The 19,425-nt window shown below is 43.3% G+C and overlaps 1 protein-coding gene across 5 annotated transcripts in view; it reads right to left on the reverse strand.

Annotated features, from left to right (window-relative positions):
- The window catches only part of aox6 (aldehyde oxidase 6), a 42,742-nt gene extending 23,907 nt beyond the window's left edge, over positions 1 to 18,835 (reverse strand). For 2 of the 5 annotated variants that reach the window (XR_013963505.1, XM_080756898.1), the window contains exons 1-14: positions 18,731 to 18,835; positions 14,882 to 14,939; positions 13,212 to 13,308; positions 12,978 to 13,086; positions 12,540 to 12,666; positions 12,373 to 12,434; positions 8,299 to 8,433; positions 7,312 to 7,392; positions 4,704 to 4,902; positions 3,918 to 4,010; positions 2,260 to 2,411; positions 1,751 to 1,844; positions 1,351 to 1,460; positions 20 to 204 (exon numbers count right to left, since the gene is read on the reverse strand). Coding sequence is in view for 4 of the 5 variants with exons in the window: in XM_080756898.1 (XP_080613024.1) it covers positions 20 to 204; positions 1,351 to 1,460; positions 1,751 to 1,844; positions 2,260 to 2,411; positions 3,918 to 4,010; positions 4,704 to 4,902; positions 7,312 to 7,392; positions 8,299 to 8,433; positions 12,373 to 12,434; positions 12,540 to 12,666; positions 12,978 to 13,086; positions 13,212 to 13,308; positions 14,882 to 14,939; positions 18,731 to 18,787 (1,559 nt within the window). In the remaining variant the exon portion in view is untranslated. Of the gene's footprint in view, positions 1 to 19; positions 205 to 1,350; positions 1,461 to 1,750; positions 1,845 to 2,259; positions 2,412 to 3,917; positions 4,011 to 4,703; positions 4,903 to 7,311; positions 7,393 to 8,298; positions 8,434 to 12,372; positions 12,435 to 12,539; positions 13,087 to 13,211; positions 13,309 to 14,881; positions 14,940 to 18,730 lie in introns of those variants that run through there. The other 3 variants (XM_080756900.1, XM_080756899.1, XM_080756901.1) reach the window with 3 other exon arrangements.
- Positions 18,836 to 19,425: the final 590 nt, after the last annotated feature.

Raw genomic sequence — 19,425 nt, forward strand, 5'->3', positions numbered from 1 at the left:
TACATTTTATTGATCTGACCTTCCAGTGAGGAGGTCACAGGTCATGCGGGGTCGTAGAGTCATCGGCGCCACTCCTCCATAGTAAACACTGATCTCCTCCGTTACCGTGGAGACCGGGCCAAACAACACCCGCATCGCCCCGGTAACCGTCGCCAAGGCGTTCTCCTTCCTGGGAGCCTGGCGGTATGAGCGCACGATCTCCCACTGACACGTGCACAGACACACACACACGCACACATGCACACACACACACACACACACACACACACACACACGCACAGACACACACACACACACACACACACACACACACACACACACACACACACACACACACACACACACACACACACACACACACACACACATGCACAGACACACACACACACACACACACACACACACACACACACACACACACACACACACACACACACACAAAAGTGTAAAATTAAGTTACATTATTGTTAAACATCTGCATTCATATTCTACACAATTAGAGAATGTAGAAGAATAGTTTTTTGATCAACACGTTTTAAAGGGACACTTCACCCTTTTTGCAAAAAAATATATGTTAATGACGTTTTGAAGCTTTAGATCACTTTCCTGGGGGTATTTATGTGTGTAATATGTGGTTTTAGATATTTTAGATTGTAGCAGTGAGCCTGTTGTCTCTGATGTCATGGAAACTGGTCTCACTACCTTCCTGGACTACAATTCCCATAATTCTTTGGTGCACTGCTCCTCCTTGTGGATAGGGGGGAGAGAACATGTAGTCCAGGAAGGAAGTGAGCCCAGTGTCCATGACATCAGAGACAACAGGCTCACTGCTACAATCTAAAATATCTAAAACCACATATTACACACATAAAGACCCCCAGGAAAGTGTTCTAAAGCTCCTAAACGTCATTAACATATATGTTTTGCAAAAAGGGTGAAGTGTCCATTTAAGGAAGGTGCAGACGTAACAGACAGAGGGAGTGTTTAACACAATCAGCGCTGGGATTTCTTTCAAAATAGAAGCTCGGGGTGCCGGGAAGATATGGCTGCTTTTACTCTGTAAAGCCCCCTCCCCCACCCCCGTTCCGGACAAAAATCGGGAGAGATCTTTTCTAGGTAACAGAGAGAGGGAGTGTTTTAAGGAAGGTGCAGCCGTAACAGACAGCAGCAGCGCGGCCATATGCTGATATTGCTCATGTTGGCCAAGTTCTCTGCTGTTCAGTCGTGTTCCATTATAACACGTATAATTTGTATCTTTCTATTCTATAATGAAAGTATAATTTGTAACTTTCTACTCTATAAACAGGAATAATTTGTAATTTTCTATTATATAGATCATAATTTGTATACCTTTCTGGTTCGGGGAATGAACACAGACAGGACGACATCATCAGGTTTCAGGACCGTTTTTCTAAAACCAACGAAGAAGTCTTCATTCAGCGGAACCTCTCTACTCCCTCCTGTGAAAATGAAAAGAATAAAGGCCTATTCATAGTCTGGATTTTCGGTGGTGAGGTGACCGCCGCTCCGGTGGCGAGGTGACCGCCGCTCCGGTGGTGAGGTGACCACCGGAGCTGTAATAACGTGGAGCGGTGGGGAGTAAAAACAGAGAGAAGGGCTGGGGCGGTGGTTTGCTCAGACAGACATGGACACACTCATGGATGGACTGACGGAAGCACAGTTTGGACAGACAGAGAGGGTGCAGAACATAGTCTCATGCCTTCGGCCTGGCGATAATGTGACAACTCACCAGTTGAAACGACTTTCAGTTTGCAGTTGCCAGCGGCCAACAAAGGGTTAAGATCAGAGTTAGGAAACGCACTGACGATGTTCCCTCCAAGAGACTGATTTAGCAAAAACACACAATTAATGAATGCAATTACATAATCATGCATATTTCAATAACATAACACTACAAGTAACTATATGATTGTGTAAAAACACGTTTCCTCCAATAAACCAAAACTGTAATTGACATAAATTAACAGTGGAATGCAGGTGATGACAGTTATTATAATATAGTGTATGTAATAAATATAGGTGACAACAGTAATTTCTTACAAATTACATTACATTATGTTGCGTATCTGGAGTTCTGGACTCCTGTGATGCCGGGCAGGTGTTACAGTATGGGTGTTACAGCTACCTCGTATCATAGTATATAGATATACTTGGTGTTACTGTTACAGTATAGATAGTAGGGTGTTACAGCTACCTCGTATCATAGTATATACAGTAGATATACTTGGTGTTACTTACAGCTACGTTGCGTATCTGGACTCCTGCGATGCTAGGCAGGTGTTTGAGCAGGGCTCTGTACAGTTCAGTCTCGTGGTCAGGCAGTGATTTCACTACATTTCCCAGAATGCATTGCACGGCGGACAGGCTGTTCCCTGCTCCCACCCACACACCTGCAGGACAGAGACAGCAGAGGAACCAAGTATTTACACTTGAGTACATACTGAATGAGGTATTCGCCTCAAACATCTTATTTTTGAAATGTCAAACATTTCAAAAATTAATAAAATTGCTCAAAGTCCACTGCAGGCGACTTGCTGCCGTGGTTTTAACAGATTTCTTTAGCAGATTGCTGTCACCCTTTTAGCCTTGGGTTTGAGAAAGGTCACTTCAGCATAGATAGATAGATCTTTATTGTCATTGCACAACGAAATTAAAAGTGCCAACCGATCAGTGCAACTAGAATATAAAAACCATAAAAGCTAATGCAACAAGAACACACACACATAACCGTACTTCATGTTATTGCACAATGCCCTATTGCACATGACATATATTGCACAGTACACACTTAATTGCAGCCGTTATTGCACAAACCCTGATTGTACTTACCGGTAACTTAAAAAAACAGCACAATAAAACATGTATTTTAGCAACGGATCATTTCTTAGCAGCATTTAGTGTGTGGCTCCCGCTGTGGGATAGAAGCTGTTACTGAGTCTGCTGGTCCCTGACTTGAGCACTCTGTACCGTCTTGCCTGATGGCAACAGTTCAAACGGTGAGTGACCGGGGTGGGAAGAGTCCTTTATAATGTTCTGTGTTTTATTTATTTTAGATGCAGCGGGATGAGACAGCATGTGACCGGGAGGGAACCCCCGTCACGCCAAACGTTCTGTCACGTGTGCGGGGCAGGAAGGTAGGACCCAAGTGCAAGACAGATAGGCGGAGGCAAAGGAGCTCAAATGCAAGAGAGTTTAATGACCAAAACTCACAAAAGTCCAGGACCAAACACGAAGAAAACACACTAGGAGAATACTCGGAACAAAGACTACTAGGAACAAGACTAAGAGCTTCACACTAAGAACTGAACACTGGTGACTTACAACAATGATCTGACAAGGGAAAAGACAAAACCAGGGGAGTATAAATACACAAAGACACAGGTGAACTCAACAGATAATTATCACAATGATTGGCTAAAAGGACTAACAAGACAAGGTGGAAACACTAGGGTAATCAAGGTACTGGTGAGACAACACAGTAAACATGAGCAACACAGGAAACACTAACAGACTGCAAAATAAAAGCACACAAGTGTAAAGTAAAACCAAAACCCAGAACCAGGAACATAACAAAAACACAACACATGTCACGGACCGTGACACGTTCGACATCAAGTCACATATTTGTCCCAAGAAGTCCCTATACAGGCCATGCTGGGAGTGAGAGTGTGACGACAAAGAGACGTCTACACAGAACTCTGGCCTTCACAGCCTAGAAGCAACGTTCCTAGAGGGATTGTTCATGGGACCCCCACGAGGCATACAGCTTGCAATGTTACACATGACAGACAGACAGACAGACAGACAGACAGACAGACAGACAGACAGACAGATTTTTCCGCAAGTTTTCTGCAGAATACATGCATACGCTGGGAATTAACGTAATGACCTCATACCCTGTGGCGTGTGAGTGATGTCATACAGCTCCTTGACTCTGATAGGTGAGATAATCAGTGGGTGGAGCACTCCTTTGAACTTCATTTCAGGACCTGAGAAACAAAACAAAAAGTAATTACTGCGCTGGAAGTTATTTAATTTATTTGACTTGAATGGAGTACTGTATTTCCATCTTTAAAAGCATCATACTTCTACTGCACTACATCTCAAAGGTTCATCAGGCTTCAGTTAGTTGATGCATTGAGAGCCCGTAGAGCTTGTAGATTCAAGATCTTATCTTTCAAGAATAACTAAACAATATAGTACTTTCACGTTGCACTTCTTCTACCACTGGCATGAAAACATAATTCAGGACCTCTAGTACCAATGCTTTTATCTCCTACCAGGACAGAAATGTGAATCCCTAGACTCCTTCAAAACTACTCTCAAAGAGCACTTATGGGTGGAACTGGCCCCAGTAACAAAGTTACAGCCCCCCCCCCCCCTTATGTAAACAAGTCCCTTATGTAAACAAGTCTTAGTGCTTTTCTGATTTCTCTTAGCATATTTTGTATCGACCTGTACTTTCCTTGAACTGTACCCATTCTACAAACTGTTAATACAAGTTTCAATCAATCAATCAATCAAGTTAGTGGTATATTATTGTTATGTCCTACCAGGACCTCACTCTCTCTCTCACACACACACACACACACACACACACACACACACACACACACACACACACACACACACACACACACACACACACACACACACACACACACACACACACACACACACACCTATGTTAGTGTTGCCTAGCACCAGAGGGGCCTCAGGGTGGGTTGATTTGAGGTGAAGCAGGTCCTCCACACAGACAGGAAACACCCAGGATCCTCTGTCCCCATGGAACTCCTGTCTGTCTGCGTGGACCTGTCTGTCTCCTTCCTGTCTGTCTGCATGGAACTCCTGTCTGACCTGGCTCTGGGCCTCTGACATCAACTGGTAGACAGACAGACAGACAGACAGAAAGACAGACAGACAGACAGACAGACAAACAGACAACTTTGCAATCATGCAAAAGTAACAAACATGGCAGACAAGCTCTCTGCTCTGCACATTGAGAGAGCTTGTAGATCTTGTCATTTCCTTTATTTAAAATGGAATATTATATTTTAGAGCACTCTGTGCTTCCGTTCCGTACGTTGACAAGCTTCATGGAGATGCCGATTTCATCTTCCAGCAGAACGTGACACCTGCCCACAGTGCCAAAACTACTAGTAACTGGTGTACTGACCATTGGTATTACTGTGTTAAAACTACTAGTCACTGGTGTACTGACCATGGTATTACCGTGTTAAAACTACTAGTAACTGGTGTACTGACCATGGTATTACTGTGTTAAAACTACTAGTAACTGGTGTACTGACCATTGGTATTAAAACTACTAGTCACTGGTGTACTGACCATGGTATTACTGTGCTTAACTGACCAACCAACTGGCCTGACCTGAAGACATACAGATGCTCTATATGTCGTATTGTGAATAGGAAGATGTGAGACACTACACTAGACCAGGGGTGCCCACACAGCTCTGACTTGAGAGCTACTGGCTCAACATGATTTACCTGAGGGGGCTTTGGAATAGCAGCTACAGATGTTTGTGCAAAAACATGCTACAGATGTTTGTGCGAAGTATTGCATTGTGGGTTTGAGCTGACAGGCCCTTTTTGATGTCAATCAATGAAGTCAAATTAATTCAAGCGGCAGATGCCCAAAATACTTTTTTTTTGTATGTATTAAATGTATACTGTATATATTTTAGGGGAGTGCCATGTGGTCTATACCTGCACAGCCTTTGTGATCTATCGGTAGATTTATATGATTTTTTTTATATTATCCTGGCATACAATGACCAGGAGAGGGCGCCATACACTCACATGTGTGTGTGTGTGTGTGTGTGTGTGTGTGTGTGTGTGTGTGTGTGTGTGTGTGTGTGTGTGTGCGTGCGTGCGCGCGTGCGTGCGCTTGTGTGCATGTTTCAAGTATTGGTAAGTTTTGTGACTAAAAACCTGCCTGCCAGCCATGACCCTCTAAAAAGTAAACACAGTGGTATATTTGTATATTTGACCATGAACAGAGAAGCGTGAACACTCCACGAGGGAAGCAGTCAGCTGACACCGTGACATGATCCGACCTTGTGAGTCAATCGTGATTCGTGACTCAACAGAAAACACAGCTGCACAGTTTTCAATGCATTCATCAGACGGACAATCAGTCACCAGAAGCAGGAACGTGTGTTACTTTTCAACGAGTCTAACATTCATTAGGAGGAGGACAGTATCAGTCACAAGAAGCAGAGCTGTGTGTTTTCAATGAGTCCAACGTTCATTAGAACAGGGGTGCCCACACTTTTTTGACTTGAGAGCTACTTTCAAAATGACCAGCTCAACATGATCTATCTACCCACCAAAAACATAATACCATTGCTGAAAATGGCTTTGGAATAGCGGAGCTGGCATTATATTTAAGACAAATGCACTTGGAATGGGAAAGGGTAGAAATTAAATAGGTAGAGGTTTTTTTTTTGTATTTCATTTGTAATCTACTGACATTTGTGCACTGCAGCATGCACGCTTGAAAACAAAGTATTGCATTGAGCTGACAGGTCCTTTTTTATGTCAGTCAATCAATCAAGTCAACTTAATTCAAGTGGCATCAGATGCCAAAAATCGTTTTTAGATTTAAATTAAATATTCTTTAGGGGCATGTCGTGTGATCTACCTGCACAGCCATTGTGATCTATAGTGGTATAGATAGCGATCTACCTTTTGGGCACCCCTGCATTAGAAGGACAATTTCAGCCACCAGAAGCAGAGACGTGTGTTTTCAACTAGTCCAACATTAATTCATTAGAAGGACAGGATCAGTCACCAGAAGCAGAGACGTGTGTTTTCAACTAGTCCAACATTAATTCATTAGGACAATATCAGTCACCAGAAGCAGAGACGTGTGTTTTCAACTAGTCCAACATTAATTCATTAGGACAATATCAGTCACCAGAAGCAGAGACGTGTGTTTTCAACTAGTCCAACATTAATTCATTAGAAGGACAGGATCAGTCACCAGAAGCAGAGACGTGTGTTTTCAACTAGTCCAACATTAAAGGACAATATCAGTCACCAGAAGCAGAGACGTGTGTTTTCAACTAGTCCAACATTAATTCATCAGAAGGACAATATCAGTCACCAGAAGCAGAGACGTGTGTTTTCAACTAGTCCAACATTAATTCATTAGAAGGACAATATCAGTCACCAGAAGCAGAGACGTGTGTTTTCAACTAGTCCAACATTAATTCATTAGAAGGACAATATCAGTCACCAGAAGCAGTAAATAACGAAACTGACGTACGATCAGTTCTGGAGGGAAGATCAGTTCTTGGGTTTCGTCCAATGGGAGGAGGCCGTCTCTGTCGAACAGCTGCAGCGCGCCCTGCGGCGCAAAAGAAAAACGTACAAACTAAATTCTACTGCTACATAAACAAACTCGACTTTTATAATCAAACTCTACTTTTTACAACCGTAATAACACAAAACAAACTATCCTACTGTTATTAACTGCTATGCATCCAAGGAGCGTCGCTATTTGGGGTGACGGGGGAGGTTATTTGCCCTCCCTTTTCAGATTTGACTGAGAGCCTGCCATCGCGCAAATTCCAGCTTTTCACCAGGAGGAGCAAAACTTTTTTTTCTTCTTTTCAAAATGAGTTAATAGAACAGGCCGACTCTTCACATAATAGATCATGCGTGAAATAAGTGTCAGAGCTGAAATCGACATGTAAATATGAAATAAATGCTTAAACATGTAGCTAGGTGTAATGTTAGAGTCCACAGAAGACATGTAAATATGAAATAAATGCCTGTTTTCTCAACTTGAGACATTACTCTATAAGCCATATCTCCAAAACTGGTGGGTCAAACTGAACAACCGATATGTCAATTTGAAGCTATGCTTCCCTGCTTTCATAGGACATGAAAAAACAAAAATTCAAAAAAGATCCAATGGCAGTCTCTCATTCAGGGTGGGTCACAAATGTAGATAATGTAATAGATAATTGATAAAAGAAAGGAAAGGTACTATGTTTACCCAGGGTAACTGGACTAAGCTCAAGAACTTGTTTACAGCCAGGCCCTGCTCATAGAACATTTCATGGTAGGGGCTCAATGCCTTGTCCAAGGGCACTTCAGCGGTGGTAATTTTAACGTGCCGGTCCGGGGATACGAACTAGCGACATTCCGATATCAAGACCGCTCCGCAAACCGTTCGGCCACCGCTGCCTCATGGTGAGCAATGAATGATCTGTTATTCTGAGGGTGACTCTGTGTCCTTAAAACCTACGTTGTATTCTGTTCCCTTCTGGCAGAAGTCTGCGTTCCCATTGGCTTGGCAAGAGTCTCCATTCCCATTGGCTCTGCAACAGTCTGCATTCCCATTGGCTCGGCAACAGTCTGCGTTCCCATTGGCGCTAGACTCCTGTGAAGACATTTAACCACAACATATACTGATTGTTAAATAACAATTACGGATTAAATATAATGATGAATTGAACTGATATGTTCTAATATTCATTCATCATCTTAATAATAATTATTGTATAAAAGTGCAACCCAATCCATAGTATAATGATGTATTCACATTTCTATTGAGTAAATTGAATTAAAAGTAAATAATCTGAATCAGAGTTCTTAAAAATGTGTCAAAATAATTTGAAAAGAGACCCTTGCAGATCTGCTGTTTTCAAATAGACAAATAATTAAAGATCTCTTTTCTTTCTCCAAGTTGACGGCGGAGGGAGGCATTTTCCTTGAGGGTTTGGTTTAACAGAAGAGCTTGTCTTTGTTTGTTGGGTTATGACTAATTCCTTTATTGAATTCGACATGCTGGCTATGGCCGACTGCCAGTCCGAAGGCGTGCGTGCGGCGTGCGGAGTGTGGACAATGACCCTAAATCTACCGTAAGTCCTTTATCATATGTAAAGCATCTGTGTGTGTGTGTGTGTGTGTGTGCGTGGGTGTGCGTGTGCGTGTGCGTGTGCGTGTGTGTGTTTAAGTGTAGAGATGATACCCCATAACCTCTGCGGGGGGTGTAACCATGGCAACTGATCCCACAGCCTGAACTGCTGGTGTTTTATACAAAAGCAGCTAGATCCTCACGGTCTGTGTGCATGTGTTAATATTCACATCAATTACTACTTATACAGTTACTATATACTTCATAATGTGTATGGTCAATGTATGTGTGTAAGTTCTCATCAATTACTAAACCTACTATAAATAATACTATTAAATACTAAACCTGGTCTTAATTGGGTGGGTGTAATATGTTACAGTATGATTGGAAAACCACAACAAAACAGGGGTTCCACTGCTCCAATTAATGTTTTTTTTTTTTTAATATATATTTTTTATCCCACTATTTTGTAACCCATTTTTCACCCCTGTGTCAATCATCTACTGTGATCCTGGGCTCTACACACCCTCCGCCAACCTGGGGAGAGCAACGGACTTAACTCATGCTCCCTTCATGCCTGAGTGTCCAAGTTGCTCCTTTGCACCTGACAGGGGGGAGTTTCCCTGGTTGGACGTAGCGCGTGGAAGGAACACGTTATTCCAACCAGTTCCTTTCCCCTCCATCAGGCGCCCCGGCTGGCCAGGGGGAGGCAGTTTAGAGACCAGGATTACTGCATGTTTTTGTACCCTATAGGGGACACGGGGAGAACATGCAAACTCCACACAGAAAGGCCCTTTCGCCAACCCCGCCTTCGGGTATGGGCACTGATGACGCGGAGGAGGAAACACGCCGCCAGCACCCACAGTGCCCCGAGCGGGAATCGAACCCAGGACCTTCTAGCTTTGAGGCGACAGCACTACCAACTGTGCCACCGTGCCCCAACCAATTAATGTTGTTTGTAGGTGCAGATATATAGCTGGTCTTACATCATTATTTTTGGTGGTGGTGACAATACTAATAATTTGAGCCTGGGAATATCAATCCCTGTGTTGAGGGACACACTGCGGTCATGTGATTGTGAAGTTGCCCGAACGGCCAAGGCTCCAAGAACAGTTAGAAATGGTAGTTAAGGACTTTTATTTCCCCCCAAACTCCTCCACCAAAAGTCCAGTCGTACAGAATTGTTCAGTGCAAGAATTATCAATAGCAAACTGTAATACTGGCAAAAAAAAAAAAAGGACAAAAAGAGAAACAAATACTTAGGCATACACTCCTTTAAACAAAACCCAAACAGGATGAGAGCTCTCTTCAGGCTGCACCTTGATCACACAAGGCCCTGTAGCTCTCCCTCAGGGATGTTATTTGTGTCAATGCCCACATCCAACTGACTAGTCTGACCCTGCACCTGCAGCCTCCCTTAAATACACACTGCGTCGCGATCACGCTTTGTCAACATACACACCTTCATAGTCCCTCATGGTGACCCTGCAACGTATTTTTAACCTATAACTCCACCGATCTGTGTAAACCGCTGTATGTGCGCCACCAGCGCTATAATTATTGTATAGCTTGTTTGATGTTTCACGTTTATATCCCGATTGGCTAAGATTGACATCTGATAAAGTTTGCAGGAGTGATCGCTTCAAACTTCGTGAACGCAGCGTCCTATAGAGCGTCACAGTCGCGCCCCCCTTTCATGACGACGCCACGCCCAGGAAATGAATCCCAATGCATTTTTCCCCATAGGCATTTCAAAACGTATTTATTCAAAGACCTTTTAAAGCGTCGTACGAAGCCAACTCTTGTCGTGACACGATATTTTGGACCAAACAAATAATTACAAAGAAGAAAAACAACAAAAAAAGTGTTGTAACCTGCCGGTTTTTTTCTACTTTCTAATTCTTTGTTTGGCCCGAAAATGATTTGTCACGACAAGAGTTGGCTTTGTCCGCAGCGTAAACGTCTTTAACCCATTCTGACCTGAGATCAGATTCATACGAGGTTTCCACTGGACACACACTGGTCTGATTAACCCATTCTGACCTGATATCAGATTCTAAAAATGTCAGTCGTTCTTCGATTTTTCAAAAATAGCAGACCTACAAGCTCGTAGCGCGCCACTCGGTGGCGCGCTATGAGCTTGTAGATCTGCTATTTTTAAATAGCTAAAGCATAACATGATGCCAATACCAAAATGGGTTCCCGTTCAGAATGGGTTAAATAAATACTTTCTAAAAAGAGGACAATGAACGGGGATTTCTTTTCCGGGTCTCTCGAGAGGGGGCGGGACTGCGACGCTCTATAGTGGTGGAACTGTGCACGCACATTCCCACTAGGCGGAGGAAGAAATGCTACCCTTTTAACATTGCCCTATTGTCTATTGGCCATTATCTGCTACTTCTACGATGAGATGAGATGATGAGATACTGTATAAGGGGGACATTTGGTCTTGGGCAAAAGTGCAGCAGTACTTCAACGTTTTTTTAAAACACAATAGCAGCATTGTACAAGGTATAGTATCACAAGAGATCAGTGCAAAATTGCAATTGGAGAAGGTATATGAATATAAAAAGTACAAGAGTATTCACAAGGTATAATATCACAAGGTAAGAAGAATAAATAACAGACGGCGGTCAAGAAGTCCATTCCCCACTAAGAGCTATGAACTATGTGGCCGCTCTTGCAAACGGCACGCTCTATATAACGTCTACCAGAGGGTAACAGCTTAATACCCATTCTGACCTGAGATCAGATTCATACGAGGTTTCCACTGGACACACACTGGGTCTGATGAACCCATTCTGACCTGAGATCAGATTCTAAAAATGTCAGTCGTTCTTCGATTTTTCAAAAAATAGCAGACCTACAAGCTCGTAGCGCGCCACTCGGTGGCGCGCTATGAGCTTGTAGATCTGCTATTTTTCAATAGCTAAAGCACGACATGATGCTATAACACCAAAATGGGTTCCCGTTCAGAATGGGTTAATACTCTGAAGATAATATACCGTATGTGAATACCAAACAGTCAATACCAAACAATGCACGGCCACCACAAACGTTCCTGATCTGGTGGAGACCCGTTAGCCTGGCGCGACCAGACTCACTGAGGTTTCCTCGGGAATGGTAAATGGTGCATTTATATAGCGCCTTTATCCAAGGCTTCTTTACATATCTGTGCATTACATTCACCCATTCACACACTGATGGCAGCGGAAACCATGCAAGGTATACCAACCAGCACATCAAGAGCGATTAGGGGTTCAGAGTCTTGCTCAAGGACACTTCCACACTAACTCAGGGGGAGCCCGGGTTTGAACTGGCGACCTTGCGGTTACCATCCAGAAACTCTACCCCTGAGCCACTGCCGCGCCCATCAGTGAGTCTGGCCGCGCCAGGCTAGAGACCTGTGCTCCGAGGAGCACTTCTTCTAGTTACTCATCTTTAACTATAGCCCATTCATACCTGACAGAACGTTGAGAAACCGTCCAGGATGGGCCGATAGCCAGTACACCGACACAGGTTACCTAGCAACCAGACAGACAGACAGACAGAGAATAAATATATTTTATTTGTGTGCGTGCGTGTGTGTGTGTGTGTGCGTGTGCGTGTGTGTGTGCGTGTGTGTGTACCTGACAGTGTGCGTGTGAGATCCTCCATGGTAGGATGTGGGTTGTTCCTCAGCAGGGTGTACACACTCATCACCATGCCGGGGGTGCAAAACCCACACTGTGACCCATGAGCAAGCGCTATACGCTCCTAATGCACGCACGCACGCGCACACACACACACACACACACACACACACGTTTCAGCTTTTTACAGAAACTATAGAATGTAGGCTATAAAACCTGAACCGGATAGATCCGGATCTTGGTGTGTGTTATAAAACCTGGACCGGTTGAATCCCGGGTCTTGGTGTGTATTATAAAACCTGAACCGGATAGATCCGGATCTTGGTGTGTGTTATAAAACCTGGACCGGATGGATCCCGGGTCTTGGTGTGTATTATAAAACCTGGACCGGATGGATCGGGGTCTTGGTGTGTGTGTGTGTGTGTGTAATAAAACCTGGACCGGATGAATCCGGGTCTTGGTGGAGCCGATCCCCTCCACGGTGGTGACAGCTGCTCCATGGAGCTGAACCACTGGAAGCAGACAGGCGTTGACGGACAGGTGACTGAAAGGGTTAATATGAAGGAAAACTACCACCATCTCCATGACAACGACATCAACACAATATAAAGGATACCTGGTGGTCTAGGTGATGACATCATAGTGACATCATCACAGTATAAAGGATACCTGATGGTCTTGGTGATGACATCATAGCGTGACATCATCACAGTGCAGGCTCCACAGCCTCCTCCTCCACAGCCAGATTTACTTCCTGTGAGACGCACTGACAGACAGGGGTCAAGGGTCAAACTTTGTGATGATGGCAAACACTGTGTGTGTCTGTGTGTGTGTCTGTGTGTGTGTGTGTGTGTGTGTGTGTGTGTGTGTGTGTGTGTGTGTGTGTGTGTGTGTGTGTGTGTGTGTGTGTGACTTTGTAAGCCGATCTGGAGAGAATATGAAAGGTCGGATAGATGAGTCTTAACCCTAGAACATTAAACACAGGTGATTTTCATGTTAAATCACATGACCATAGCGATAATGTGCTCCGATTTAGTTTGGACAAAATCTGTAGGAGTAAAATGTTGTTTAGCAAAAGCCGGTGCTACAATACAATGGCAATGTGATACATTCGGGCAGAGGTTCTGGGCTGACCTTCAGGGAGTGCCTGTGCAGCTTCACGGTGAGGCTGTGAGCACACTTTAGATTCCATTGTGCGGACAGAAGAAGCTGTGTTTTGCGTCATTTCCCAGTGGCATTCTGCCGAATCTAGATTACCCCCCACAATCTCCACAAGAAGAGACAGCGCAAGAAAATAATCCTCTGCCTCCCCCCCCCCTGACACCTGTTGTGTCTTCGTCTGGGCCGTGCTCGTGTTCCACTGAACCCGCCATGATAACGCAGGACTTGAGGCAATGTGACAACATGGCTTTCAGGAGATATGCGGGAACACACTTACACAAACACATGAGAATGAACTTCCCATCAAACTATCCCATGGACACACACAGCCGCCTTCCACCCCCCCACCCGAGCTGCTGGGTTATCTTTTCCCCTCCTACCACGCAGCTCATCCCACTGAAAGGAAGGTATGCGTGGGAGTAGAGCTTTTTTATGCCCAGGACCAAGCACCCACCACCCAGTACCCACCCCCAGAAACATGCCAGCACAGAAATGTGATGTGTTGTCTTCCCCCCCCCCCCCACCCCCTTTATGCACCCCCCCCCCCCCCCCCCAGAAATGCAAAAGCCAGTCCTTTCAATGCCATGCCGGAAGGCAGCATTCAGGAGTTTTCTTTTTGTTTTTCCAAGTCTCCTGAACTTCTTGAACACAGTATTTTTTGCGTTGAACAAAATTTGTTTAGAAAATCCATGTCGTACACCATTCTCCACTAGCTCTAAAGAGTGCTGGGTTGCACCCCAAAAACAGCGGATCTACAAGCTCTCAACGCGTCACACGCACTGCAACGCGCTGAGAGCTTGTAGATCTGCTATTTTCACCATTTTTGTCCAAAGGTTCCCTCGTACGGGATTTCAGCCCCTGCCCCTCCAACACTCTCTACACGTCGCTGCAACCATCCCCGAGATTAGCTGCTCTCTCTCTCTCCCTCTCTCACACAACGTTTGCTTTTTAATTGCACTTTGAGCACAGAGCACTTTATGAGCACGATAAAATAAAAGGAAAAATGTTTCCCTAAGTCTATAGTCTATAGAAGTTTTTACTTTATTTTGTTATTCAGTGAGTGAGTCGTGTTCGGTCAAGCTCTCTCTCACACACACGCAAACACACACGCAAACACACAAGTACAAACATAGTCTCGGCATTGGGCCGCCCAGCCTGACGAAGATAATTAAGGATACATTTGTCTCTGAGGTAAGAGAGTAGAGTGGTCTCTGGGTCCACATGCTGGTCTGTCACCTGAAAGGGTTAAACCGTGCGCACACACACACACACACACAAAATGGCAGTCATCCTCAGCTCTTTAAAGACAATAGGCTCTGTACATGGCATATTGGCTGCTTCCTTCCTTCACAGGCGTTTCCAATGATACTGATTAAATCACCAGTGGGTGGAATAAGTACCTAAAAGTATCAGTATATCAATAACCCATTCTGACCTGAGATCAGATTCATACGAGGTTTCCACTGGACACACGCTGTTCTGATGAACCCCATTCTGACCTGAGATCAGATTCTAAAAATGTCAGTCGTTCTTCGAATTTTTCAAAAATAGCAGACCTACAAGCTCGTAGCGCGCCACTCGGTGGCGCGATATGAGCTTGTAGATCTGCTATTTTTCAATAGCTAAAGCATAACATGATGTCAACACCAAAATGGGTGCCCGGTCAGAATGGGATAATGTAGAAATACCCTGTGGGGTCTGGATGTACTTGCCTAAAAGTAGTAATAATATACAGCTAGTTGCTGGTTAGCAACTAAAGTTTTTTCAACAAAAAAAAAAAGTAGTGGGAGTAAAAGTACAATATTTGGGGCACTGTACTTAAATGGTACTTAAGTACAGTACTAAAGTAAATTCACTTAGTTCATTTCCTTCACTGTGTAACTCACAAGGTGTGGTCTGAGATTGACTTCAACATAGCGCGTAATATAAATGAAATAATGTGAACACATCCTACAGCATACTAGTGTCTAACATGAACGGAACACATCCTACATTCTACTAGTGTCTAACATGAACGGAACACATCCTACATTCTACAAGTGTCTAACATGAATGGAACACATCCTACATTCTACAAGTGTCTAACATGAATGGAACCCATCCTACATTCTACAAGTGTCTAACATGAATGGAACTCATCCTACATTCTACAAGTGTCTAACATGAATGGAACACATCCTACATTCTACAAGTGTCTAACATGAATGGAACACATCCTACATTCTACTAGTGTCTAACATGAATGGAACACATCCTACATTCTACTAGTGTCTAACATGAATGGAACACATCCTACATTCTACAAGTGTCTAACATGAATGGAACTCATCCTACATTCTACTAGTGTCTAACATGAATGGAACTCATCCTCTAGTCCAGGGGTTCTGAACCCGTGGGTCGCGACCCCTTGGGGGGGGGTCGCCAACTGGGGGGTTGCAACTGAATGGCTGGAAATTAGAATAGCTGGATTCACATAGTACATGCATAAACTTTCCTTAATGATTATCTGGTTTCAGTATTCATTTATGATATATATTATTACGGTTATTTTTGCAGTTTGTATTGGGGCGGGCCGGAGGGGGTCGCGAGGCAGCGCCAAAGCATTTCCGGGGGTCCCCAGCCAAAAACGTTGAGAACCCCTGCTCTAGTCTAACATAGTGTCCAACATGAATGGAACACTTCCTATACTATAGCATAGTGTATCATGTAGTCATCAAGATGCCTCAACGCTACAGACTCCTGACCTTTGGGCCACATGGCTCGGGAACTGAAACTCATTTGAGCATAGACTGTAAAAAATATGGACAAAGCGTTCCCCGGGTCTAACATGAACGTAAAATGAAGCCTGAAATCCCTTGCACTGTAAAGCCCATCACACACCGTCTGCGACCGTCTGCAGAAAGCATTCATGACCATGTTTATTAAGGTAATACAGTCTAGGTGAAGTTGGGCCCAAATACATGGATCTCTATGGAGCTATGGGGTTTTTTTTAGCCCAATGACAGCGCCACAACAGGCCATTATATGAATTTTCAGGAAATCCCGATTTCCTTAGTGGCTTCACAAAATATCTGTCTGACTGCCCCCCTGTTCCTGAGGCTATATTTGCACCACTTATTTGTTTCTAACTGGATTTCTGAAAAACAAATGGCTGTAGTAACTACTTTTACCCTTGGGCAGTGGTGGAAAAAGTACTTAAAAACATAAATAAAAGTATCAATACAGCAATATAGAAATACTCTGTTACAAATAAAAGTCAGAAATTCAAAAAAAGTAAAAGAAAAAGAAAACAAAATAAGAAAGTATTTCAGAATCAGAACTGCCTGTTTTGAGTGAATTTGTTATTTGGTTTAGCCGATTCAGTACGGGAACCCCATTGAAAAAGTGGTCCAAATCTTTGAATATACTGTATATATTCTTTCAGACTAGCGAACGTTTTTAACTGGTTGCGGTTTGTTTTTCGGACTCGTTTTAAAAGTGTAGTGGCTTATTTTGGGCTTTGCTGTGTGTCCAATATGAATGAAACACATCCTCTAACATAGGGCAGTGTATTTTGCGTGTCTTAAGTACCAGGTCTTATTCCCTAACTTGAGTAAACTATAGACCTGGAGGCGTGATCAATGCCATTTGGCTATTCTGAGTGGCCAAAGAGCATTGATCACGCCTCCAGGTCTTCAGTTTACTCAAGTTAGGGAATAAGACCTGGTACTTAAGACACGCAAAATACAGCCCATAGTGTCTAACATGAATGGAACACATCCTATCCTATATTCTACAACAGGGGTTTTCAACTGATTATGAACCAGGGACCCCCTGACTGAGAATCAACCTGGGGACACCACTGTTGTGTTGGGAGGAGGGAGATATGGGCGTGGGGGTGTGGGGGGAAATTAACCTTCCATATTAAACAACTCATGATGCTGTTCGTTTCAACTTATAGTATGCATGACGAGCAGTGAGCAGACATTACATCGAGTATGGGCATATTTCTTTATAATGGTGACTCAACCAGGCAATCCGGTATATACCTGCTTTCCCTTGAAATTCTAACTCCCTTTTCTGCGAAAGTTCTTGGAATCCGACTTCCCAGTAACGGACAACATTGACGCGACATCGTAACGTACGCCTACGGAATACTTCCCTACGTGCTAAATGCATGGTCAGGGACCACATGCCATACCTTCACAGACCACCAGTGGTCCACGGAACCACCAGTTGTAAACCCATGTTCTACAACATACAGTAGTGTTCAACAACATCCTATATACTACAACATACAACATAGTATCTAACAGTAATGGTACACATCCTATAAACTACAACATAGTGTCTAACATTAATGGAACACATCCTATAACATATAGGTAACACCCTGCACATAGGCCTACAGTGTAGGCCTATGTGCTCTACACATTACACACTAGCAGATGTACAAGCTCACAGCACAACTAAGCTTGCAATAGCCTACATCTTGTAGATCTGTTTGATTTTAGCCAAAGTTAAAATCTATAATGAGTTGACACAGATGCTTTCCTGGTTTCAATGGGTTAAACACACCGACATAACTAATTAAATTAGTGTTACTGCTAGTAGAAAGCTGTTTAAATCACTGACCGATACTTTACTGCTAGTAGAAAGCTGTTTAAATCACTGACTGATACTTTACTGCTAGTAGATATCTGTTTAAATCACTGACTTTACTGCTAGTAGAAACCTTGTTTAAATCACTGACTGATACTTTACTGCTAGTAGATATGTTTAAATCACTGAATGATACTTTACTGCTAGTAGAAACCTTGTTTAAATCACTGACTGATACTTTACTGCTAGTAGATATGTTTAAATCACTGAATGATACTTTACTGCTAGTAGAAACCTTGTTTAAATCACTGACTGATACTTTACTGCTAGTTGTAACATTGGAAGTTGTTTTATTATAAATCACTGACTGATACTGTACTGCTACTGTAGTTGCGACTTGTTTTTAAATGACTGGCTGATATACTTTAGTAGTTTGTGTTTCTTACCTTTTTCCCATTGACATAGAAACACAACATGTCTGTCTGCTTCTCTGTGGTAGACATTGTCTGTTTGTTTCTGTTTCTCTTTATCTGTACAGTATACAACTCTCTCTCTCTCCCTCTCTCTCTCTCTCTCTCTCTCCGCCTCTTTTGACCTTAAACAACCATTGTAACTGAACATCCCATAGCCCGGAGGGACGGGCCGTCCTCATTTGCTAGTCATGGGAGACACTCTCAGAGGTACAGAGGCAGGGCCAAATGTGTTACTTTCTATAGTTTGTGTTGTGATTGTGTAACTTTGTAAGTTCACTCCAATTTCAATAATAAGTGATGTATTTATCTTCTTTGTTATATTGTGGTTAGGTCTAATGTTCTGGGTGATATGGTGTAGCTCAGCTGCACTGAGGCTGGCTGGGGTTTGTGATGTCAGAACAGAAGGTGATATAGGTCCGTCTCAGGAGCAGTTGACTGAGGGGGCTTCTAATTTGTTATATCTTTAACTCTTGGCAGGCAAGGGCTTTATGATGGTAACAGGCAGAGTCACTCGTTTTATTATGGCTCCAAATTTTAACACAGGTATATATGTAGAAGTTAAGGATATTGGCCTAATTTTCTTTCTTATTGTGCATTGTCCCTTATTGTGCATATTTACAAGATGGTGGCTACCTGAAATAATGCTTTACCATGATTTCTACCATGAT

The sequence above is a fragment of the Protomyctophum bolini genome, assembly GCF_963924005.1.
Source record: "Protomyctophum bolini genome assembly, chromosome: 23".
In the NCBI taxonomy this organism is placed as follows: domain Eukaryota; kingdom Metazoa; phylum Chordata; class Actinopteri; order Myctophiformes; family Myctophidae; genus Protomyctophum; species Protomyctophum bolini.